At 26.9% G+C, this 24,398-nt stretch overlaps 3 protein-coding genes, 1 long non-coding RNA gene and 1 pseudogene across 10 annotated transcripts; 2 read left to right on the forward strand and 3 right to left on the reverse strand.

The window, feature by feature from the left end:
* Positions 1-38: 38 nt before the first annotated feature.
* Positions 39-4,989, forward strand: LOC141535602 (uncharacterized). 6 transcript variants are annotated; one of them, XM_074255562.1, is made up of 5 exons: positions 40-456; positions 636-675; positions 1,137-1,322; positions 1,395-1,576; positions 2,082-4,989. In XM_074255562.1, exons 3-5 carry the CDS (start codon positions 1,149-1,151, stop codon positions 3,142-3,144), a joined length of 1,419 nt encoding a protein of 472 aa, XP_074111663.1. In that variant the 5' UTR covers positions 40-456; positions 636-675; positions 1,137-1,148; the 3' UTR covers positions 3,145-4,989. The 6 variants fall into 6 exon arrangements, with proteins under 6 accessions (XP_074111660.1, XP_074111663.1, XP_074111662.1 ...); XM_074255560.1 differs by having other exon boundaries at positions 41-582; XM_074255559.1 differs by having other exon boundaries at positions 39-686.
* Positions 4,990-6,967: 1,978 nt separating this feature from the next.
* Positions 6,968-10,369, forward strand: Eif4a (eukaryotic translation initiation factor 4A). Its single transcript, XM_074255702.1, has 6 exons — positions 6,968-7,029; positions 8,451-8,568; positions 8,643-8,790; positions 8,882-8,991; positions 9,097-9,824; positions 9,906-10,369. Exons 1-6 carry the CDS (start codon positions 7,007-7,009, stop codon positions 10,048-10,050), a joined length of 1,272 nt encoding a protein of 423 aa, XP_074111803.1. The 5' UTR covers positions 6,968-7,006; the 3' UTR covers positions 10,051-10,369.
* Positions 10,370-12,001: 1,632 nt separating this feature from the next.
* Als2 (Amyotrophic lateral sclerosis 2) lies at positions 12,002-18,404 on the reverse strand. Its single transcript, XM_074255701.1, has 13 exons — positions 17,795-18,404; positions 16,394-17,716; positions 15,722-16,297; positions 15,058-15,629; positions 14,761-14,941; positions 14,514-14,680; positions 14,243-14,352; positions 13,952-14,163; positions 13,353-13,889; positions 13,109-13,285; positions 12,894-13,047; positions 12,640-12,822; positions 12,002-12,181 (listed from the first exon to the last, which is right to left on the reverse strand). Exons 1-13 carry the CDS (start codon positions 18,133-18,135, stop codon positions 12,134-12,136), a joined length of 4,581 nt encoding a protein of 1,526 aa, XP_074111802.1. The 5' UTR covers positions 18,136-18,404; the 3' UTR covers positions 12,002-12,133.
* Positions 18,405-20,166: 1,762 nt separating this feature from the next.
* LOC141535705 (methionine aminopeptidase 2 pseudogene) lies at positions 20,167-21,078 on the reverse strand (annotated as a pseudogene).
* A 404-nt stretch (positions 21,079-21,482) lies between these two features.
* Positions 21,483-24,021, reverse strand: LOC141535706 (uncharacterized). Of its 2 annotated transcripts, none has more exons than XR_012480635.1 (5): positions 23,651-24,021; positions 23,058-23,470; positions 22,179-22,302; positions 21,982-22,061; positions 21,483-21,903 (listed from the first exon to the last, which is right to left on the reverse strand). It is a non-coding gene; the product is annotated as an uncharacterized LOC141535706 (long non-coding RNA). The 2 variants fall into 2 exon arrangements; XR_012480634.1 differs by having other exon boundaries at positions 23,659-24,020.
* Between the last annotated feature and the right edge of the window lie 377 nt (positions 24,022-24,398).

Raw genomic sequence — 24,398 nt, forward strand, 5'->3', positions numbered from 1 at the left:
AAGTAGAAACTAATAAATCGGTTTTAAGGATAATTGAAAGATGTGTATCATAAATTTTTAACGAAAAATTAAAAAAACGTTATGAACAAGAGGAAATTAACATGAACTGTACATCCACTGAAGTTATTATTATTTTATTTAGTTCAAATATTTATTTCATTAGTCATAAACAAATATGGCTACTCAGTTAATAAATTTGTTTTCGCAAAAAAGCGCGATGTTCAGTCGTCAAAATCGCTTCTTTATTATAACGAAGTTATTCCAAGCACGCTAATTATTATCATTATTAAAATTTAAAAGCTGAATTAAATAATTTTTTGAGTGATTCTAACTCTTATCTTATCATATTATTTGAGTGTAATCATCAACATTAACAACATGATTAAAATCATATGACATTTGGCGTAATGTCTGAAGTAGAAAATCTCTTAGTCATAAAAATATTTTACGGAAAATGTAAATTAATGTGAAGTTATTAATTAAATTTTTAATTTTAGAATACGTATAAATTAAAGGATTGTTCGACTAATCTGCAAAATCACACAGGAAGAACTATTTCAATTTTTAATAAATTTTTAAGATGTACTATTTTATTATATTTTTTTGTAACATGTAAATTATCTATAAGTTTTCAGAAATCGTCGTTTCCTACTTTAACCATCGTCAAAATTCAATGTTAGTCTCATGTTTGTACTAAATATTTATAAAAATATTTATTAACCTTAAATAATCAACTAAATAAATAAATTGCGCCACTCTCATTTTCAATAAATTATCTATTGTCATGAATTTTTTATGATGAAATGAATTCATAAATCATATTCAATTTATAACGAATATTTTTTTTATATATTACATTTACATTTAATTTAAATTAAAACATCATTTTGTTTATTCGTTTTTTAATCATTTAGTTGATTATTTAATTTATTTTTTCAACACCACAACGATAATAATAAGATTATCACGTGCTTCAAGTTTGATTTGCATACAGCTAATTTATTCATCACATTATTTATTTCATCAATAATAAAACACTTTTGTATCAATGGAAAGATTAAAAAGTTTTTAAATTAAATTTTATTTTTTAAGTATTAAGTATTTTTGTTGCTTTTTTTTTTTTTTTTTTTTTTCAGTAATACAATAAAATGCACGGAGCAAAACGAGTTATTATATTTTGCTTACTTACTACTATACTACCAATTTCGCTCATAATTGTACCATTATATTTAAGACACAATTTATATGCAAATGTGGCTTATCTTGTGAATGAATCTGATGTTTTGGAAATTTCTGATGGAATATCAACGATATTTTGTTCTGTAAGTTATTATTAAAATTTTCTTTTATTGCAAGAAGATTGTTTAAATAACATTAATTCTATTATTTTTCAGGCGCATACATTAGAAATGAATGGAACCTTTAATGCTTTTCAAATGAGCCATAGACCTGAAATAACGACCAGCCGTAAACATTTAAGATTGAAAAAAAGTATGAATTTACCTGATGATACATTAGAATATTGGGGTTTTTATTTGTTACGAGGAGCTAGCGTTGGTTTAAGTGTATGTTCCAGGTAATATAATATTTTTTTAATAACTATTTTGTTTTTTACAACCGAATTATATTTGTATAAATTAGTGTTTTTACCTCTAGCGGTCAAGTGACTAGTAAATCTAATTCAAACCAACGGATAGAAATTCCACCTTCTCTATTGGTCGAGAGACATTCTCTCTTCACATAAGATCGATAGGGATTCATCGAACTTGAATACTAGTGAAACTGAAAGCTTGAGGTATCTGTTCGAGTTATAAAGATGTTCATTGAAATGAAAGAAATGGAAGAAACTAAATGGGAGCAAAGACAAACTTTGAAAAAATAAATAGAGTTGGTTACCAAGCCAGAATGCCTCTCGACCAATAGAGAAGGTCGAATTTCCATCCGTTGGCTTGAATTAGATTTACTAGTCACTTGACCGCTAGGTGTAAAAATATTAATTTATTAATAACTATTTACTTTCAATTTTCAATAAAATATTATCAAATAGATTAATTATTAATATTAATATTGCAAATCAACAGGTTTCCCGGCGCGTCAATACTGGTTGTTAAAGATGAAAAAACATTACGCACATGTGGAATGTTAGATCATAATAAAAATAAAGCACGTACAACTGGAATTTTTTTACCTGAAGCACACGACCAAGTAAAAATAACATTTGAATCCGATGCTCGAGAAATAGAATCTGAAGAATTAACTACGTCTACTTTATCATCAACATCATCATCATCATCATCATCATTACCAAAATTACCGCCTAATATTACAAATAAATATATTCAAAATATTTTAAAAGCTCGGATGGAATTAAATCCAACACGAAAATTAAGACACACTCGAAAACGGCTGAAAAAACAGGCAAAAGAAAAAAATAATAAAACTGAAATGAAAATAAATAATAAGCAAAATCACCAAAAGACATCTAAATTGTTACAAGATTTAAATTATTTTGATAGTAATACTGCTAGCGAAGAAGATGATGAAGGTCGAAGAATAATAAGTTCTCATCATCATCGCGTGAAAAGAAATCAAGAACCAGTTAAACCACCAGCATTACTTGATCAAGGTATTCAACACGGTGGTAATGCGTTAAGGAATCTTACAGATGATGAAGATTCTTCGGTATCAAGCTTTGAGGAAGGTTTATTGAATTGTTATGGAGGTCAAGTTCTTTTACAACAAGAATTTGAACCATCAGATTTATGTATTAACGTAAGCTATTTAGAAACCGCTAAACATATGCAGTCAAAACATTCTGTTATGGAAGACGGATATTATTATTATATTTTTTATAGTGATAATGATTTTGTATTCAATGATATTCACGCAGTATTTGATATTTATAAACCAACATTTCAATATGAAGATTTTGTTCATCGTTGTGTAAATAAAACAACGTGCACTTTTCCATTGAAAGTTTTATCATCAGATAGAGTTATTGTTGAAATGCCTACTAAAGATGGGATAGATCGTCAAGAAGACGATATTTCATTGTTGATATCTATTTGTCATCCACGTATGGGAATGTATATCATTTTTTCCATAGCTGTGCTATTTTCAATTCTTTCTTGTGCATTTCTTTAAATGATTCTTCATTACAATTACAAGATATGAAAACAAAAAAAGCTTTGAACTGGAGCGAAGTTGTCTCTCCAAGCTGAAGACGATTATGCCATTTGAAACGAATCAAAGACGTTTAAAATTAATGGCGCATCAAGTGTCAACTTTTCTGTCCACAAGATCTGTAGAACTTTATGAAATGGACATGTTGAGAGTAAAGAAATGAGCAATAATGAATAACAAGATGAGTTTCAATGTTGATGTAAAATATTTTATACTTTACATTCATCAAGATGATGTTCTACATTTTTTATTGATGTAGTATAGAACATGCAGTTGCAGTTATTAATGATTAATGATGAGCATTAAAGATATATTTTGTGCACTGAAATTTTATAGATCATAAGATTTAACTATATTAAGCTAAACAATGATTATCGTGATATAACTAAACAGAGAGAAAAGAATAGAATTTATTTCTACGTAGAATGGTAACCATTATCATGTTACATAGTAACAGAAATTTTAGTGAGAACCCTGAGTAAATTTGCTAATAAAAATCTTAGACATTGTGATAAAAATATGAACAATCGCTCATTCGATGCGAAATTAAATTCTAAAAATAATGTTGTTTTTTTATTTTTTTTTTTTTTTGATAAAAATTTTAATTTGTTATTAACAAAAACGCCGCCAAAATGAAAAACCTCAGTTTTTTGTAAATAACTCAATAACTATTGATGATATCAAAAATCGAAAAAAATATCCTTGAAGATTAAGAAATTTCTGAAAAAAGTCTTGACTCCCGGAACTCTAACTTGAAAAACAATCATTTTTATTTAATGTTGAAAATAGGGTTCCGCGTGACTTTTGTCACACGGCCGCGCCGATGCTAACATACAACAGCAATTGCAAAAATCTCACAAAAAATTTCCGTGACTATGTAACATGGTAATAGTTATTATTCTACATAGGAATAAGTTCTATTCTTTTCTCTCTGTGTATACATCTTTGTATCTACAATAAAAAAATTTAATTACATCTATAATGATTATACACCAAACTAAAAATATTATTTCCAAAAATTATGAAGCGATAGAAAAGCATTCTATTCTAAAAACATGCAAAACAAGTCTTACTTTACTTATAGAATTACTCTTGTTGAATATATCAATGAAAAATTCGATTTGGATAATTGCAATTTTTATGTTATTCATTTATGTATAGCGATAAAAATTTTACTTCACAATTACCTTCAAATTTTATTTTATTTTTAATTTCAAAGGAAAGACTATTTTTTATTTATTATATTTATAAAACATACATAAATTATCATAAAAATAAAAAATCTAAATTTCTAGATCATTTAGGGATATTATTACTTACATAAGTATAAGATTACTTTTAATTTTATTAACATTGTATTATGTGTATTAAAGTTAAATTATCAATCCTGAAATTTATTATTAAATTTCAAAAATTATCTCGATTGTAGATTATCTTGATGTAGAGAATAATAAAAATAATACTGTTCGTGATTTTTCGGATATTTCCGTTGAGTTTCACTGATTTACATTGTATTCAAAGCTATTTTGTTAATTCCTTACTAGTAAATCCTAATAATATTATAAATGTGAATGTAAGTTTATTTGTTACGTTCTCACGCGAAACTACTAAACTGATCATCATGAAACGTAGACATATTCTTGGAGGTATTAGAAGTAACATAGAATACTTTTTATTTAAAAAAAAAAAAATTATTATTTTTACGAAAGACAAACAAATTAGAATCACATTGATTCACTTCTATTGGAATGTAATGATCTTTGATATTTATCTAAGGGCTTCAACGCGAGCGAAACCGCGGGTAAAAGCTAGTAACATAACATATCGCGTTACTAATGATATAAGAGCGTACAAAAATTATACGCCCTTATGGCACCCGGGAACCATAAGGGCGTAAAATAAAAATTCTACTTTTTTCTACTTTAGTTTGGAGAAAAATTTTTTTTTGCATTTCTTCACATTTCATACAAAAATACGTTGATTCACGAAAAAAATTTTTCCATACGCCTTTATGACATCCGAAAAGGGTCCCGGGAGCCACAAGGGCGGATAAAAAAATTTTTTTTCGGGAATCGACGTATTTTCATCCGAAATGTGCAAAAATGCAAAAAAAAATTTTATACGCCATTATGGCTCCCAGGAACCACCTCGAATGTCATAAGGGTGTATCATAAAAATTTTGTTTTTTTTTTTCAAAGTCCAAAAAAATTTTCAGTTTGAAGAAAATTTTTTTTTCCATTTCTGCACGTTTCATTAAAAAATACGTTGATTCCTGAAAAAAAAAATTTTTATACGCCCTTGTGGCTTTTCACTGGGACCTTTCGCCGGTATACGCCCTTATGGCATCTGGAACGCGATATATTTGAAGACTACAAACGAATTATACTACATTCATATAAGTAATACGGTTTTAACTTTCAGTTCTTTTGTTTCAGCAAAATTGATTACCAATCAATCTCAAATAAAGAGTTTTAATTCTTAATATAGAATCGGCAAACTTTTAAAAATGATCTTGATAAGTCGATATATTTTTTCATATCATTGACTAATTATTATTAGAGCTTTTAATAACAAAAACAATTATTTCCTTGTCGATATAATTATTAGATATAATTTTACTAATCAGGCGAATTCAAGGTGCAATTATTTCTCACTAATAAACAAAATTTTTGAAGTGAAACTTCTTTGCGCGCGTTGAGGATAAAATTTCAAGGTCGCGTCACAATAATAATAATAATATGAGCGTCACAATAATCATAATATGAGCGTAACATTAAAAGACGCATATATGTACGTAGTCGGAGAGAAAAAGATAAAGATATAAAGGAATTCTATACTTTTACCCTATAGAAATGTTATTTTCATGTGCACATGCGTTGTATTTTAGACTGTAGGTACACTGCTCTTAAATGTTATTATTATTATTATGTATTTTATAACCTCGTGTTTGTTTATACTGTTTTATTTATTAACGTTTTTATTCAGATATTTTAATATTTGACACCATTAATTAACTTTTTATATGAGAAATTTAGTCTGCAATTAAATAATAATCCTAACATGTCAAAACAACTAAATACGGAACCACAATAGATGCCATTTTTATACGATATTTAGAAAATATTGAAACAAGAACTTATGTTTCATATTTTAGTTACCATATAAGGCTTTAGTGACAACCATATCATTACAAATATCATCAGATGATGTTGTACAGATTGAAGAAATAAATTGAAAGAATATGTGACATAAATAGTGTAAATTTTTCTCATTTAATCCTTTCAATACTATATATCAGTTAAATTCTTTCCATACTATATATGCATAAATCCTTTATGCATGTACCTGTCTTTGATATCAATTAACTATTAATTAATGAATTATAAATTGAGTTTGCCAAAGAAGTTTCACTTTTAACATGTGTACTCTGTACACACGCTCTTTTTTTTTTTTGTAGCTTTTGTTCTAAATAAATTTTAATTTGCCCGCGTATCTTACTCTTTGTTTTTTGCAAAGGACTTTGGGTAAAAACGCGATACTCCCTCTGCGCAATCAAACATCAAAATTTACCTTTTAAAATAAATGAAATTAGAGAAAAAATATCTTAAAATCAACAGTCAACTATTTACAATACTCAATCAATAGTTTTTTAATTTTTTTAACTAATAATTTAATAATAATTATGGCGAATTTTAGTATATTTATTATAATTAAATCTAAAAATTTCGTACACTAGCGCCATTACTCGGTATTTATATGATAAGAATATTCCCGGTGACGCAATAAGAATTCGTCCTTTCCGTCGCATATCTGTGAGTGGAACATGTCGTATACGTCTGATAGAAGGCAAGTTCTATTTTTTTTTATCCATCAAAAACTTAATAACAATATTATTGCTGTCAAAACATTTTATTACAGTTCAATAAATCTTATTGACATTAATTTAAATTTGATAGCACATACACTGTCAGTAATATCATAATGTTTTATTCGCAATATACGATTACACGGGGTATACACTATCAACATGGCGTGCCGTGAACTTTTTGTCACATTGTACGATAAAATTGGCGGCTATTTTATTATATTTATTTATTTCTCCAATCTATACATAATCTTTAATTGTCAATTACGATACAAATTTTGCAAATATAACATTTTAAAACTATCACATGACGTACTTAAATTTGTTTTCACAAAATAAATGTTTCGTTAATCCACCAAAACTTACATGTTTTTGTTTATTTTCACCCATGCTTGCGGTAATTCATATTTTTTATATTATCTATCGTCATCAAATTTATTGATTAAAATAATTTGTCTATTAAAAATTGAGAATATTTTTCATATAATTTACTGGTTAATCATAATAAAAATTTTTTATTGAATTTGATATAGTTTTTGTAGTAATCATTTCTTTTCTGTCATAAATTATCAATAAGTCATCGGAGCCATGCTTTTGTAGGACTTACATGAGTCACTGTCACTTTTAATGAAATGACTGTAATCAGCTTTTTCATAACACAAGTTGACAGATATTAAAAATTTTTTAGAATTTTATAGCAATTAAATTATTGAAGAAAATTTTAATTGAAAAGATTCACATGTGAAATGAGAATCAATTTAGCAGATAATAATTAATTAAATAAAATTTTTTTTTAACAAATAAATTATGACAAAAAAAATGAGACCAAAAAATTGACATTTAGAAAATTAAAAAAGTAAAAGATGCAATTTTTCAGAAATAATCTTTCGGAGCAAATTTATTTATTAAAAAAAATAAAAAAAAATATAATAGTGACAGCTAACTTTAATGTAATCATGTGAAAATTAATAAAAATTACAAGTGAAAATTTTTAGAAGCATTTTTTTATTGTAATTAATTCGTTAAAAAAATTTTTTAAATTGACAGTTGAACGCTAATTTCAGTATCATCTTTTTTCATTTATTAAGCCGAAACCATGTCTAGTATTTTCATTTAAGTACGATCAATACAATAAAATACATATTTTTATGAGCTTTATTCCACAATCAAAGGTAATCGTGAATGAACAAATTAATTAGTCATTATTTCATATTAGATGACATTGTTTTATTAATAAATAATATTTATTAATTTAATATTATTAAACTAATAAATATTTAAACAAAAATTTAACTATACTACTAAAATTAATCGACAACAAATTGTAAATTTTTTGATGAAAAAAAAATATATTTAATTTATAAATATTTATTAATTAAAAAAAATTTTTCTTTTATTATAGAACTGATGATCAATGGTCGGGCGACTCTAAAAATGGTCCGAACGATAGTGAAGCACTTAATTATGGAGGTCCTCCAGGAATGGAACCCAATGGTCTCATTGAGTCCAATTGGGAGCAAGTAAATAAATTTTTCCCATTGTAATAATAAATTAATTAATAAATTATATACATGTACTTTTTTAATTTATTTAGGTTGTCGAGAGTTTTGATGACATGAACTTGAAAGAAGAACTACTACGCGGTATTTATGCTTATGGTTTTGAAAAACCTTCGGCTATTCAACAACGTGCAATTGTACCATGTGTAAAAGGACTCGATGTTATCGCACAGGCACAATCTGGTAATATTTTATTATTCAACTATCGTTAAAATAAGTTTTATCTTTGTATTATAAACAATATTTTTGATAAAAATTATTAAAATCTTTTCAGGTACTGGTAAAACAGCTACATTTTCAATTTCAATTTTGCAGCAAATTGATACATCATTGAACGAGTGCCAGGCATTAATCCTCGCTCCGACTCGTGAGTTAGCTCAACAGGTATGAATTACAGACAAGTGATTAATTACTTTGAATTAAAATTGTTAAATTTAATATATATATTATTATCAACACAAAATGACAAAAGGATATTATTTTTACTAGATTCAAAAAGTTGTTATTGCCCTGGGAGATTTCATGCATGCACAGTGTCATGCTTGCATTGGAGGAACTAACGTACGAGAAGATATGCGTAAATTGGAACAAGGCGTTCATGTGGTCGTAGGAACTCCTGGAAGAGTTTATGACATGATTAGTCGACGTGCGCTTCGTACCGGGAACATTAAATTATTTGTATTGGATGAAGCCGATGAGATGTTGTCACGTGGTTTTAAAGATCAAATTCACGACGTATTTAAATTACTTCCAAATGAAGTTCAAGTAATTTTGCTATCTGCTACTATGCCAAGTGACGTTTTAGAAGTATCAAAGTGCTTTATGCGTCGACCAGTCAGTATTCTCGTAAAGAAAGAAGAACTTACGCTTGAAGGTATCAAGCAATTTTATATATTTGTTGAGCGTGAAGATTGGAAATTTGAAACATTGTGTGATTTATATGATACTTTAAGTATCACACAAGCTGTTATTTTTTGTAATACTCGTCGTAAGGTCGATTGGCTTACTGAAAGTATGCACAATCATGATTTTACGGTTTCTGCTATGCACGGAGAGATGGAACAAAGAGAACGTGATCTCATTATGAGACAATTCCGTACAGGATCTTCTCGGGTTCTTATCACGACTGATTTATTGGCACGTGGTATTGATGTACAACAAGTATCCCTTGTTATTAATTATGACCTTCCTTCAAATCGAGAAAATTATATTCACAGGTAACTTTTTTTTTTTTAGCTTATTATATATTTTTGTTCTTTAACAATATAACGACTACTAAAAAAAAAAATTACTTTCAGAATTGGACGTGGCGGTCGTTTTGGACGTAAAGGAGTAGCTATAAACTTTGTCACTACTGACGATAAACGTACGATGAGTGATATTGAACAATTCTACAATACTCACATTGATGAAATGCCATTAAATGTTGCAGATTTAATTTAAATCTGACTATTGGCAAAACTTGATTATATTAAAAGCAAACAGAAAATACATTAATAAACCGTAAGTGAAATAACAAGGTCTCAACTGATGGTGTGTAAGTATATTGATTAAGTTGGGTGAATCATATCGCTTATATAAAGCGACCTTTCTAAGTAAGAGTTTACAACACTCTTATTGAGATTACTCCCTGTATGAGTAAAATAGAATTTACATAGTGAGACGTTTTTTCTTCGTCAAGAATTTGCGTTCGACAATTAATCATTTTAGTATTTGTTGCTGTTAGCACTAAATACTCTAATAATATTAATTATCACTATTATTACTAGCAATAATTTTTATTACCTACTATAATAATATATGTTAAGATTGCCACAACGGATTAATAAGAAAATATTTAAAGTATAGTGAACTATTAAACCCATTTGGGTTTAACTTGACAATTAAAAGCTTTTGCACTTTTTGTCAGTTGAACAAGAGTTTTTAATTAGGTTGTCAAAATGCAAGTACTTTTCGCAGACGTCGCTGCTATTTATCTTATCGGAATTATTCTTCCGCTTTTAAACCCTTCCATTTCAACACATTGCATTTCTATTGATAAATATGATCAATTATATATAACATCAAATTTTATACCTTCTCGACAACTTGTTTGTCTAAGTAAGAGTTTAGTTGGTTTTTGGAAGGGCTATTTCAATTACAGACGTTGTCGAAGAAAATGTTTCTAACTTTAGATAGTTTCAATTTTTAAATATTAAGAGTATTTTTTCATGTGACCAAAACGATGACTTTAATTAATTATTAAATAATAAGTTTTAGGTTAATTATGCTGTATTATTTCGTTTCGTTGATTAAGATGACTACATTATATGTTTATGCTTTTCTAATTACCTGACTATTTAAATGAATAGATAAACAAAGATAATCGTTAATTTTTGAGGCTGATAGGAATTTATTTAGAATAATATTTATTGTATCAAAAATAACTATTAACAATTTTCTTTCATTCATGGTATTTATTTTTTTACATTATCAATAAATTAGTTTAATTTTTTTTATAATGTGAGTTAGAGGCTACTAAATAATAGAAAAAAAAAAAAACTAGTTTTTTTTCTTTAGTAAATAATGATCTGATTCGCTCATGTAGGATAGAATCTGACTGATTGGCTTAGTATTTTATTTTTAATGTACCCTCCAAAGAAACAAGAGTAAATGTAAGATATTAATTTTTTCTCTACCAACAATAAAATTATTAAAAAATTATTTATATTTGATAAAGAAAAATTAAATCAAACTATTTTATACTTTATTTTAAGTTCTGTTAATTTCTATGAAATAAAAATAGAAGTTGAAAAATTTATGAATCATTAATTATTTCGTATTTAATAAATCTTTAAGTCATTAACGTATGTATTTTAAGTGATATTTATCATGGGTAAAATTATTTAATTATTTTTTTTTTATTTTCTACTAAATCAAAAACGTTAATTATTTTTTTCATTAAGTGTATTCTGATATTTGTTATAATTCTGATCATAATAATACGCGATATTCTGGCAAAAAGTAAGAAATATCAATGTTAAAAATAAATCATTTGAATGCTTAAAAAGAAATATAATCAGCTTACACGCATTATTTTTCATCTACTTAACCATTAGTGTTGTGAGCTTTTGATAGAAAACAACAATTGCATGACAAATGGTCAAAAGAATTTGTATATACCAGAAAATATCAATTTTCATTTAACCGCTCAATCAAATTCTAATATATGTATGAACTATATAATAAGATTGTCAATATCATAAAAAAAAAAATCATGACAAATGTATAAAAAAATTCAGCTTATAGATAGATTTGTTTATTGTACTCCATGTATTAAAAGGTTGAGCTATGTATCGAGAAGTTTATTTATGTAAATGAATAGAATATTTCAATTATAATTTAAGTTCAACAATTAATTTATGAGTATAAATACTCACATATATACGCTTTATTTTAGCTTTCATTACATTTAACAATATTTAAAGATATATTATATATATTACATAATCTTTCAAATATGAATAACAATATACAATTATTTGTTTTAATCAACGATACTCATTTTTTCCTGTAGAATTTGATAATAGCAAGCCTAAAAAAGCAAAAAATAATACCGATTACAAAAAAAATATAAAAAGACAGATAATACAGCTTGATTTACTTTTACTAGTAAAAATTTCAATGGTTTATCTTTTTTTTAATTACTTTATTGTATTGTCAAGTAAAATAAAAAAATGTTGCATTATTAAAAAAATTTCATGAAATAAAAAAAATAATTCAAACTTTTTCGGATATTTAAAAAAATTATTTTGAGACTTGACCGATTTTTCATGGATGATTTTTGAATACTTATTCTTTTAAATTATTCCATTAATATTTTTCAATATAGATCTAGTTTTATCATTAATTAATTTTGCCAAGGTAATCGAAGATTTAATCGAAATGAAAACCATACTGTCCAAATGAAAATTTTACTAGCCCAAGTAAAATATATGCCATCAATATAATTATGTGTATTATCAGAGCATAACTAGAAATAATTATTTTTACCTTTAAAGTAGTAAACATGATACCTAATTCACCATTTTGAAAAAAAGGTTCTATAAAATCTTCAATGAAATGACACTCACTACCCAATTGTAGAATACTAGAACGCACCACTACAAAATTGAATACTGGAAACAGCTCATCCATTGTCCATAAATAAGTTATACCTAATTGTTTTTGTACTGTCTATAATGTCAATTAAAATTAATTAACTTTTTTTTAACATTGTAGACAAAAATGAAAATAATAATTGTTACCTTTGTTATTTGTTCAAACGTATTACGGATAACTAAAAGTTTCTCTAACGGTGAAAAAGTCGTTTTCAGTTGTTGTAAAGTTTCAATTGCCTTAATAAAAAGTGTTTCATCACTATTTATGTCCAATGTAATATTAGATTTACTCCAAAATTTTCTATCAAATAAATTATATTAAAGTAAATAATAATTAATCTATTTTAATATTGCATACTTACTGATCAACATCCAAGAATGCCATCAGAGATATGATAGGTTGTTTGTTCCACTTTTTCAATCGCTCCCAATATGCATCGTCGTCTTTTTTATTGTGTAGTGCATAAAGTACAAACAACGCTGAATGCACCCGAGGGAGCAAAATTGGATGCAGTATTCCCGTAGCGCTTATTACTTTACTAATTAAAAATATTATCATTAAATTTGAATGATATTAATTTTAATACGGAGAAAGAACTATTATACCTCTCACTTTGATCATCAGACTCTAAAACACATTCTTTATCATCCTTTGGTAGTGCGGGAAAAAACAATGTAACTATCTCATAAACTCTCATAGTTATACTACGAAGTTCTGAGACAGCGTGACTTAATAATAACGGATGAACTCTCACACCCCCATAACTCGCTGTATACACCGATGAAATTTCAATCAACAGTTTACCAAGAGGATGATGACGGCTTTCAAACGCATTTATCAAATAATTATGAATTTCGTTGAACTCCTTTAACGTTATTTTGTCTTTACCAAACTGTGGAATTTTATTAAGTAAATCATTGTTAGTTCTTTTTTCTATATTTTTCAATGAAGATCTATCTTTTTCATGTGACTTATTAATAATGACAGCAACATTTTGCCACAATCTTTGAAATTCCATGGACTTATCTGTTGACGAATTGACGTTACGAACGTTTGATTGGGCTATACCAAGTTGTTCATAACATTGCCGAAATATCGCTTGCCATTTTTGATCTGGTAGCACACATAATTTACCAAAGGATCTAGCAATAAAAAATTTATAAGATAATAAATTAAATTATTGTAAAATACTCATAACACTTACGGTGGTCTAGAATTACTTTCAATGTTTATACTATTTTTCTTAATTTGTAAAGTTGCTGTTACTTTTACTGGCTCATTCCAAGCCCCCTGAATATGTCCTTCTAAAATGTCACCAGAACAAAATGTCAAAACGCCTTTACCACCGAAAACTCCGACAGATTTAAACTCTCCTTCATAATGTGTTTTATCTTCAAAAATCATTAATCCATGACCCTATTTTTTAAAATGATATTTTTCAATTACTTTTGAAGTTCATTTATGTAAATAACTTAAATAATCTTTATTATTTTACTGTCATAACGCCTTGAACGAAAGAGCCTTCGTAATAAATTCCATCCAAAGTTACTATTAATCCACAAATATGTTTATTATTATTGCTCCACATGCCGAAATATTTTTCACCTATTATAAATAATAAAAATTAGTTTAGATTTAATTTACTATTTATTTTATTTAACATATAGTTTTTATTTATTTCGAATACTTATCAAATCTTTAAGTTAACTATTTTGGAATTATCGTAACATTCTATTTTTTTTTTACATACACAAAAATATTCTTACCACTTAAGATATTGTCCATGACACCATATCCATTTTTGACACCATGCATCCATTCCCCGACATAAACTGTAGCAACAGATGCCATAAAGTGTCCCTCTTTTTTTACTCCATGTCCATGAGGTAGCCCGTCTTTAAAATATCCTTCATAAATATCACCATTAATGTATCTGCAATATTTTATTTTAATTATAAAATTAATCGCACATAAAAATGTGTAGCTATTTAAATATTTAATAAAAATATCCACTTGAAGGATCCATATCCATTTTGCTGACCATCTCTCCAATCTCCTTCGTATATTCCTTGGGTAGATACTTCCATCTTTCCGAAACCATGAATTACACCTTTATAAAATTGTCCTGTATACAGACGTCCGTCGGCCCACTCTAATTTGCCGAAACCGTGAGGCTTACCATTCGACCAACGACCTGAAAACACAATCAATTTTTAAGTTATCGATTATAGAAAACACAATCAATTTTTAAGTTATCGATTATAGAAAAAAGAAAATTGATTAGAAAATAATGATTTATTTAATTTTTACCACTATATTTAGCATCTTTATAAATTGGGTGTTTAATGAATACATAAGTACTTGTACGATCTCTGGGTGGTGTATGACCAACTACTTTTATCAGACTATGTTTAATAGCATTTTGCAAACATTGTAACCATTCATTTCTTTCTGTCGCAGTATTAGTGTAAATAATAAAATTATCCTCTGGTGCTGTTATTGATATTGCATTTACCAATGTTTCAGAATCTGGTAAAGATTCAACCCACAAAGTAGGCAATAGATGTACTGTATGCGAAGTCCCAACTACGTGAATAAAGCAATCAGTTAGTAATATAAACCAATGCGATGAAAATCTACTGGAATGAAAAAGTAAAATTGGATGTGTTCGTGATTCTCTTATTAAACGGCGTTCAGGAGATCGAAGAAGTTCAATCAGTTTTCCAGAGTTTTCCCAAAATGCTTTTGTTTGGTCTGCTTCTTTTTGACGTTTTTCACAATCATCAAAAAATTTTTCCCACTTCACTAACGCTTCTTGAAGTCTCTCAATACCCATATTTGTACCATTACTTTTGATTAAATTTGATAGCATTGTTTTGTATCTTAAAAAAAGAAAATATTTAATTTCGAAAAATTAATTATGATAATTTAAACAATATAAAAGTAATTTTTTAAAAGATACAAAAATTATTACCTATTCAATTGTTTCAAAAGATGATAAAATGCATATGTAATAATATCTTCACTAGAAATTTTTTTTGATGCTTCTTTAGTAGTAATTTTATCCTGAAATAATCGCACAACAACTGTGGGTAAATCATTCATTAATTTTGCAATATGCGCAAAACCACCTAGTGATGTAATATCACAAACAGCATTCAAATAATACTTATAAACTGTTATAAATTCATCAACATTAACAACCAATATAACTTCATATGCCTCACTAATGTAATTAAAATAATCACATAAACTTAACACATTTAATGTAATAAAATTCATTAATTCTGTATAACACCGACACAACGTATCATATGCATTAGATTCTTGTATTGCAACATTTCTTTTTTGAAATGGTTTGATTAAATTTTGATGAATAATAATCATTTCTTCTAATAAAATTTGTTCATTTGTTAAATCATTAGTAATAATATTTATTTCTTGATTTATTATTGAGCAACAACTGAATGGACCAGAACTTGACACAAATTTAATAAAATATTTCAAATCATTATCGGATATATTTAATTTTACAACTTCATTATTATCACTGCAATAAAACATTTCAATAAATATATTTCAAAATAAAAGATTTAATAATAAGATTTAATATAAAAAAAAGATTTAATATACAACAACGATTTACCTTGATTTTCCAATGAAAAATAAATTATTATCCATATTTATACAACTATGTTTTGTACCACATGATAAATCTCTGGCCCGTTTTTTAACATTATAATCATTATTAATAACATAATTAAGTAATTGCGGAGAGCTCTGATCATTTGTTTCATTTGGAAAAATTTGTCGATAAGTATTTTGACCCCATCCATAAATTCTTCCATCCAACGTCAATGCTAATGTATGAAATGAACCACAAGATATTTTTTTAATCCCCGTGTTATGCAATTTACTCACTAAAACTGGTTTAGGTCTTTTAATAATATCACCAGTACCCAATTGGCCAAAATGTATATCACCATATGCCCATAATTCTGTTGAAAGTAAGTTATTTCCTGCTGTAACTAATGAATTAATACGTTCATTTAATCCTTGTAGTGATAACTCATGATCTAATGATGCAGTACTAGAAGACCATGGAAATTCTTCACATCTCAAACTGTGAGCTAAGCTGTTAGTGGCTGTAGGCTTACCGCTTTCTTCATCATTGTGTTCGAAATCTTCCCCTGTATCATCATGTAAATCATTTATATTTATATCTGAGCTTCCACTTACATGTCGTGATAATGTTACAACTTTATCTCCCATTGTTTTAACTCCTTCATACACTAAATTAGCCATATTAGATACATTTTGTTTTATTAACCCCGTGGGATTAGATATGTGTTCATTACTATCATCTTTACCATTGCTATAAGACGAAACCCATGATAATTGTCGTGTTAAAAATTGTCTCGCTGCTTCTGTATTAATAAAAATTGGATTTTTTTTTTCTTTCTCATTATTATCAATAGTTTCTGCATTATTATCAAGCTTAGAACAATTATGGCTAATTGTTGTATTTGAAGCTAAATGATGACCAATCTTTCCGCTAAATGATATAGGACTTACTGAATTCACTGAATGGTCTTCGCTGAATGCTTGAGGAAGAAGACCATTTGGGCAAGTATCTGATGATGTCAAACTTTGAGGAGTTGTTATGTTATTTAAACATTGTGGACAAGAATTAACAAATACTTCATCAATGTCGTTTTCACTATCTGTATCGTCTTTTATAGTTTTTGGAATTTTTCGAGCTACCACGACATTGAAATTTATACCGCATGCTATCAAAGATACTGTACGATCTTCGAAAAATATTATTTTTTTTGGTGTTTGAGTTTTTATATCAATTTGAGGTTGATCTCCACTTCCCCATAATTGTCCACTTTCACTAACGAATAATTTTGCAGTGTCACTTACTGCTATATTTTTTATTCTAATTGTTTCGTTTTCTTGCTTGTACCTGTAATTTATAATTTGAGAATAATTGTTATATTTAAATTTGACTCTAAAAATGATAAGATAAAAAAAAACAGCATACCCATGACTGCAAACTTTTACATCGTCTTTTATAATAATTTTATCAATAACTTGAAAATTATTTGGATCTACCGTTAATACATGACCATGATTATTAACAACAAATAAATACTTTGAATTCGACGCAATATCAATAACACAAAAATCAATTCTTTTGAGTATTACGGATAATGATTGGTTTTTCTCAGCATTTACTTCACCATAATAGAGATTGTTAGTCGTCGTTGATATGAAAATACGATTATCAATATTAACTAATTTTTTAATAATACCATTAGGTTCATCGCCAAATGTTAAATCCACTTTTTCTGTACCTTTCCACAAATACACTTTTTGTGCCATAATTTAATGTTTAAACAAAATGTACTCATACTTCATAATATCTTTCTATTTTCCTCCTTCATCAAACAGTGGATTATTATAATATATTTTTATAATTTTTTATTTTTTGTCATATCAATGAATAACTTCTTTGTTTTTTTATTATCAAACTGAAGATAATAATACTTTTTTATTTCACATATTTAATTAATTAACAATGCAAATATGTCGAATAGATTAAAAATTATTTTTATAATATGGTTATAAGTTGTATTTATTTATTTACTTTATTTTTAATTATTTAACTACTTTAATTAAAGAGCTTTAGTTAATCAGATGACAGTTTATGTCATTCAACATTCATGTTATATTTCATTACAGTATCTATCTCTACTTATTATATACTTATGTATACACAAAATAATATACTCACTTACACATTCTAAGAGGTAACATTCTAACCTCACTTGTTGTAATAATATTTTAATAATCATAAAGAGTAAAACATTTTATTAACCTAAGAATTAAAATTGTACAAAATACTTTTTAATTATAAAATAATCAAACATAGCTATTTTCAAAAGTTTTTATTTAAATTTATTAAATTATTAACTTGATTGACATTTTTAAGTGTTGATAATAAAAAATTATACTTTAAAGTTCCCGCGGCACATTAATAAGTCTACCAGTTACTTCTCTGCCCCTTTAACACGTCTACCATAACTAACTATACCACTAGACAGCTCTATCAATTGCAAGTATACCAGTTACTTCTCTACCAACATTTAAGTCAACCAATCAGAAAATCTACCCGTTAAAAACCTTACCGCAAAACAACTCTACCAGTTTGAAACTCTACCACGTGTCAAACTATACCACAACAATCTCTACCGTTAATATCTCTACCAAAATCAATATCAACCATATAAAAGCCTACCATTTTACATCTCTACCAGTTTAATATCTACCAGAAATAACTCAACCACATAACAACAATACCAAAATTAATTTATACCAAAAAATAACTCTACCGTAATACAGCTCTAACATTTTTTAAGTCTATTAAATTAAAACTCTACCATTTCAAACACTATCAATTTTTTGTAGTAAACGCGTGAAGAAAATATTGCTTAACGTTCGTTGGTACAGTAGTGAATTACCAATCTTTAAAAATTATCTAGATATAATTTGAATTATGGCGGCAACTGATAAATATAATACAATTGAAATTTTCAATATTAATAAAAATCGGCTTGTTTACTTAAATAATAACAATGAACAGCTTGCAGTCACTATGCGATTTTATTTGCACATATGTTAAATATTTTTTTTTTTTTAAACAGGTAGACGGCTGTATAGATACTCACTATTGTTTTTCATTTCTTAGAATAGAAAACAGCAACTTGTTTTAATTTAAAAATTTTTAACAATTAACATTTCAACAGAAAAATTATTATAGAACATGGACAAATCCATAATCTGATTTATCTTTCTGACTCTATAAAAATCCTATATGTATTTTTGACCATATGTTCTTTAAGGAATTTTCTACAGGATTGGATATTTCTATCACTTAAAAATGTTCTGAAAAATTTAGAGGACGCGTTTTCGCATTTCTAAATAATTTATTTCAACAGAGCTAAAATGCTAAAATACTCTTTTTTTTTTTTTAAAGAAGTATTTTAAATTACAAATTTTTAAACTAAATATTTTGTTTGAAAAGTTCAAAATTTATTTATTATTTTATTTAAAAAAACAATTCTTCTGCAAATAATTATGGCTTTGTATTATATATTTTAATCAATGACAAATAAGAAATTAACAATTTCATTGTAATTAAATAGAATCACGTTATTTTTAAGTTTTTAAATTTAAAAAAGTTGATTAGTAATAATGAATAATAACAGGAAAAATATAAAAAGAAATAATATACTTAATGAAGTACTATTAATCTAATTTTTTATCATTATGTCAATAAACTATATATATTCTTATAAATAAAAAAATGATGTCAGTAAAAAAATATTATACATTTTTATTTTCTAAATATTTTCTAAATACAGATTATGATGGTTGTAGTATTTGACAATCCAAAAAATGTTTTATACGTTAACAATACTTGTTATAAAATAAAGATTAATCAGAATAGCATTATTACGCCTATTATTTTTCGTTATAGTGTACTTTAGAGTTTAAAAATTGATCCATACAAAATATAATATATTAGTAATAATGATAATTTTGTGGTCATCACCACGTAAAATAATTTCTATACAAGTTGAACGTAATATCAGAGTATGTTCAAACTGAGCAGTGTAGCAGCCTTTTATATCAACCAACGGAGCAAAGATCTTTCAATGTTGTTTAATATTTAACATTAGTACTTCCAACACGATCTAGCCAACGTTTACAAAATGCTAAAGTATCTATAACAATAACAAATATCAATATTAAAAATGTTTTTAACGAAAAAGAGTAATGATTTTTTTTCTTTTGAATACTTACTGAAATTTTTGTTAATAGTATTTGACAATGATTTACTACTCTGTAATCTTAATATGGTACAAAACCAACTTCAAAGCTCTTCATGTATTGAGAACAATCATCATCATCATCATCATCATGTACATTATGTTTCAATAGCATAAAATTCATTTTTTCCATACGTGTAGCTTCTCCACCACGTACAATAGGAACAATTTTACCATCATGAATACGATAAAGCGCAATAGAATGACCATTTAAATTTTTTATTAATTGAACTTGATAAATTTTACCATCAATTTCAACCTGATATGAAGCCATAACTTCTTGAATTGCAGCATCTACTTCACACAACTGTACATCAATGCTATCAGCTTTTATTCTAGTATTAGTTGCATCACGTACTGCTTCAATAAGTTTATCATATTTTAGATTTAGATTTAGATTTTGTTTATTTAATGCCAAGGCACAGGCCAAATGGCAATTTCAATTACATAGTAAATACAGTTTTACAAGAAGCAATTTCTGTGAGTACATAAAATAATATAATATAGTAAATATTGCACTATAATTAATTCAATTTATTTATATATAAACAAAGTAAAAAAGGAAAATCATAATAAACTTAAAACTTAATGTATAAAAACAATAATTTTTAAATATAGAATTTTAATGTTATCAAATCAGATGAAAATTCCGCACAATAATTTTGCGAATGGCAATTTCTTTATCCTTACTTTAATCCTTAATTTGCAATGAATTTATTTAAGTTTGTTATTTATTAGAATTTGTTTTAATTGTCAAGATTTAATAAATAATTAAATACTTCTTTTTGAAGACTTGTAAGCTACTCGAATTTACAATTTCGCGTGGCAGTTCTTCCCAAAGCTTTATTACAGTAACCAAAAAGATTTCTCCAAGTAGCTTGTAGTAAAAAGAGGTAGTTTGAAGGAGGTGTGCTTTTTTGCAGCCAATCGATTTGAACGTCGAACATCAGCTTCCTCAACGAATAAATTACGCAAGTACTCCGGTTTTCCATTCTCGAGCAATTTTATTTTAGATTAATTGATGAAGTAAAATCACATTCATTTACTCTACTATTAATGTAGGTACCAAAATCAATTTTAAATCCATCATATTCAAAAACGGTTTCATCACCAGCATATGGACTATTAATAGGGGTGCGACATACAGTACAGCCTTCATTATCAGCACCATTACCAACAGCTTCTTCTGGCCACGCAGCATTCTGATGCCAATTTTCTAAAATTTTAATTGACAAGTCAATGTTGTCAATTATAAGATCTGCAAAATATGCATAAGAATTTTATTAAATTCTCTCATTTTATACTAATATAATTTATAATTAAAATTATACTCTACCATTTTTAATTTTTTCATTTGATATAAAGTCCGTTACTTCGCTATTCAGCGTCGCTTTTAAAAAATCTTTAACTGTAAAGCTATAAAAAAAAAAAAAAAAAAAAAAAAAAAGCAGAGAGAGAGAAAAGTAAATAATTTGATAATGACTGGAATAAAAAGAGACAGGTATATTAAATTTTAAATCATTATAAACTAACGCTTCTTCAAACAGGTGTTATCTAAGACGCCATAGTTGTAAAAATTGCTGTTTTGGCTTCACAAAGTTACTAGCTCTGGTGATCCATTCCTCTTCCTGTGTTTTAATTCTTTCAACTACATTTCCTAAAATGAAATGAATTATTATTATTATTTTTATTTTTATCGTTATTATAGCTGTTTACAATTTGTGATAAACAAATATGTACTTGTGAATTATACTTACTCAATTTTATGTAAATTTTTGATTTTTATGTATTACTCAAAAAAATAAACTTTTTCAAGATAAAAATCATAAGCCATGCTAGTAAACAATTAATTCTACTTTTACCTTATAATGAGCCCACTAAATTTTTGAAAAGTTTCAGAGCCATTAAAAAAATATTAAGCTTTTAAAATTAATTTTGCTAAACATTGACTTTTATGAGAAATGTCATTTTTATTCTATTGTACAAAAAGTGAAATTCAGTTTTCAATAAAAATAAAAATAATTTGAGTAAATAACATCTAATATTTTACGTGTAAAAAGTCAAAGGGACATAAGAGAAAGGGAGCATAGGAGAAAATCTAACTTTTTAGAAAAATGTTGACAAATAGATTCTACACACAAGTTTGATCTAAAATTACCAGTCAAGCATGCAACTCAGAAATATTATAAACAGGAGCAAAACGAATACAATCGTTTAGTTTCGCGGTGACATAATTTCTAAATGAAAACCTTATGGAACGCGATATTTTTTACAATTAACACGGATATCATTTCAAGTTCACTCCGTAATTTTTTCGGACCTACCGACGTCTACTTAATAAGGACCATATGACACTTTTATTTACGGGTGTACTACCTTACTATAAATATGTTTTTATAAAATACGACTTACTCGGTAAAAAGATTACTCGACAGAAACACTGAAGAAAATTGTTGGGTTGCTCGAGGGAATTTAGAAGGCTCCATTGTCTAAATATATTCTGTAAATTTCAAAATTAATTTGAAAAAAAGCTTACTATTTAATTTTTGTTAAATATTTGAGTTTTACTTATCTCAGTCTTGTATGGTATGTAAATTTCTGTAGATCTGAAGAAACGGTGAAACATGTCTTTTTTAGTCGTTATTATGACCAATTCACAATAATTCAATTCACGATCAATTAAATAGCGTTCCCAATTTAGTTCATCGTGTATTAAAAGGGTCTCCATGTCATTAAAATTTTCTATAATCATTCTCTGGCTTCTCGCTTCGTTGATGTTAAATAACATCACCGCATCAGACAAATTATAAGATACATTTAAATAGCTGTAAAAAAATCATATTTATATGTTAAGCAATTACACTATTGAGGAATATTAATATTGTCATATACATAAATAATTTATCTCGAGTCATCTATTAAAAAAAAAAATAATTACTTGATTCAAGAGTTAAAAATTTTTGATTAGCTACATTTAATTTAAGAATTTTATGATAAATACAAACCATCTAACCTCTTTTAAGATTTTTAATAAATCAAACATGTTTGTAACGCTTTTTCGTCTCAACTCTGCTAGTAAAGCATCATCGCAATTTAGTTAATTAATAAACAAAGACTCATGTTCATGTCGGCCATATACTAGAATGAATTCCCGTAATTGGAGCCGTAATTGGAGTAGCAGTAATTGGAGCCGTAAATTGACATATACGATCCATTACCGTATATGCACTATGAAATTTTCCTTTATTTCCTATTTTATTTATATACTACATTTACTATTTTTTTAATCAAACACTTGCTTAATATATCTCGGCTTTGAAAATCATTAACCTTTCATATCGAGTGTAAGACTCTAACTGCTGCTGCAACCGGCTGTACACCACGAAGGAACGACAAGTCCTCGTTCTTAAACTTGAGCATGCGCAGTAACTAATGTATGCACAGTAAATACTGTAAGTATTTATTTTACATTTCTTAAAAGATGAAACAAATAAATTTGACATGAATATTTTTTTTTCTTTTAAAACTTCCGAAATTTGATCCCATTATTATTATTATTTAATTAATCAGCTCTTAACCTTGAAAAACCACGTCAATCGCCGCTAATCCGGTCAAAATCGGTCAATTCGTTCAAGAGATATCGTGAACGAAAGAAAACCGAAAAAAGTGTTTTTTTTTTTTTGAAATTACCCCGAATTTCCTAGTTTGTATACTCGAAGAGCTCAAAAGCATAGAATACCTATCTTTCTAAGC

Source organism: Cotesia typhae, unplaced genomic scaffold (genome assembly GCF_013202065.1).
Source record: "Cotesia typhae breed Kobodo isofemale line unplaced genomic scaffold, CoteBio_Ctyphae scaffold_152, whole genome shotgun sequence".
NCBI lineage: Eukaryota > Metazoa > Arthropoda > Insecta > Hymenoptera > Braconidae > Cotesia > Cotesia typhae.

Excerpts from the sequence above, each read along its gene's own strand:
- LOC141535602 (XM_074255559.1), top strand. The coding sequence starts at position 1,149 with ATGCACGGAGCAAAACGAGTTATTATATTTTGCTTACTTACTACTATA. Across the intron at positions 1,323-1,394 it reads TATCAACGATATTTTGTTCT|GCGCATACATTAGAAATGAA; the intron begins GTAAGTTATTAT and ends ATTATTTTTCAG. Across the intron at positions 1,577-2,081 it reads GGTTTAAGTGTATGTTCCAG|GTTTCCCGGCGCGTCAATAC; the intron begins GTAATATAATAT and ends GCAAATCAACAG.
- Eif4a (XM_074255702.1), top strand. The coding sequence starts at position 7,007 with ATGTCGTATACGTCTGATAGAAG. Across the intron at positions 8,569-8,642 it reads TTGAGTCCAATTGGGAGCAA|GTTGTCGAGAGTTTTGATGA; the intron begins GTAAATAAATTT and ends TAATTTATTTAG. Across the intron at positions 8,791-8,881 it reads TATCGCACAGGCACAATCTG|GTACTGGTAAAACAGCTACA; the intron begins GTAATATTTTAT and ends AAATCTTTTCAG.
- Als2 (XM_074255701.1), bottom strand. The coding sequence starts at position 18,135 with ATGGCACAAAAAGTGTATTTGTGGAAAGGTACAGAAAAAGTGGATTTA. Across the intron at positions 14,942-15,057 it reads TAAAGATGCTAAATATAGTG|GTCGTTGGTCGAATGGTAAG; the intron begins GTAAAAATTAAA and ends TTGTGTTTTCAG. Across the intron at positions 14,353-14,513 it reads CATGGACAATATCTTAAGTG|GTGAAAAATATTTCGGCATG; the intron begins GTAAGAATATTT and ends TATTTATAATAG.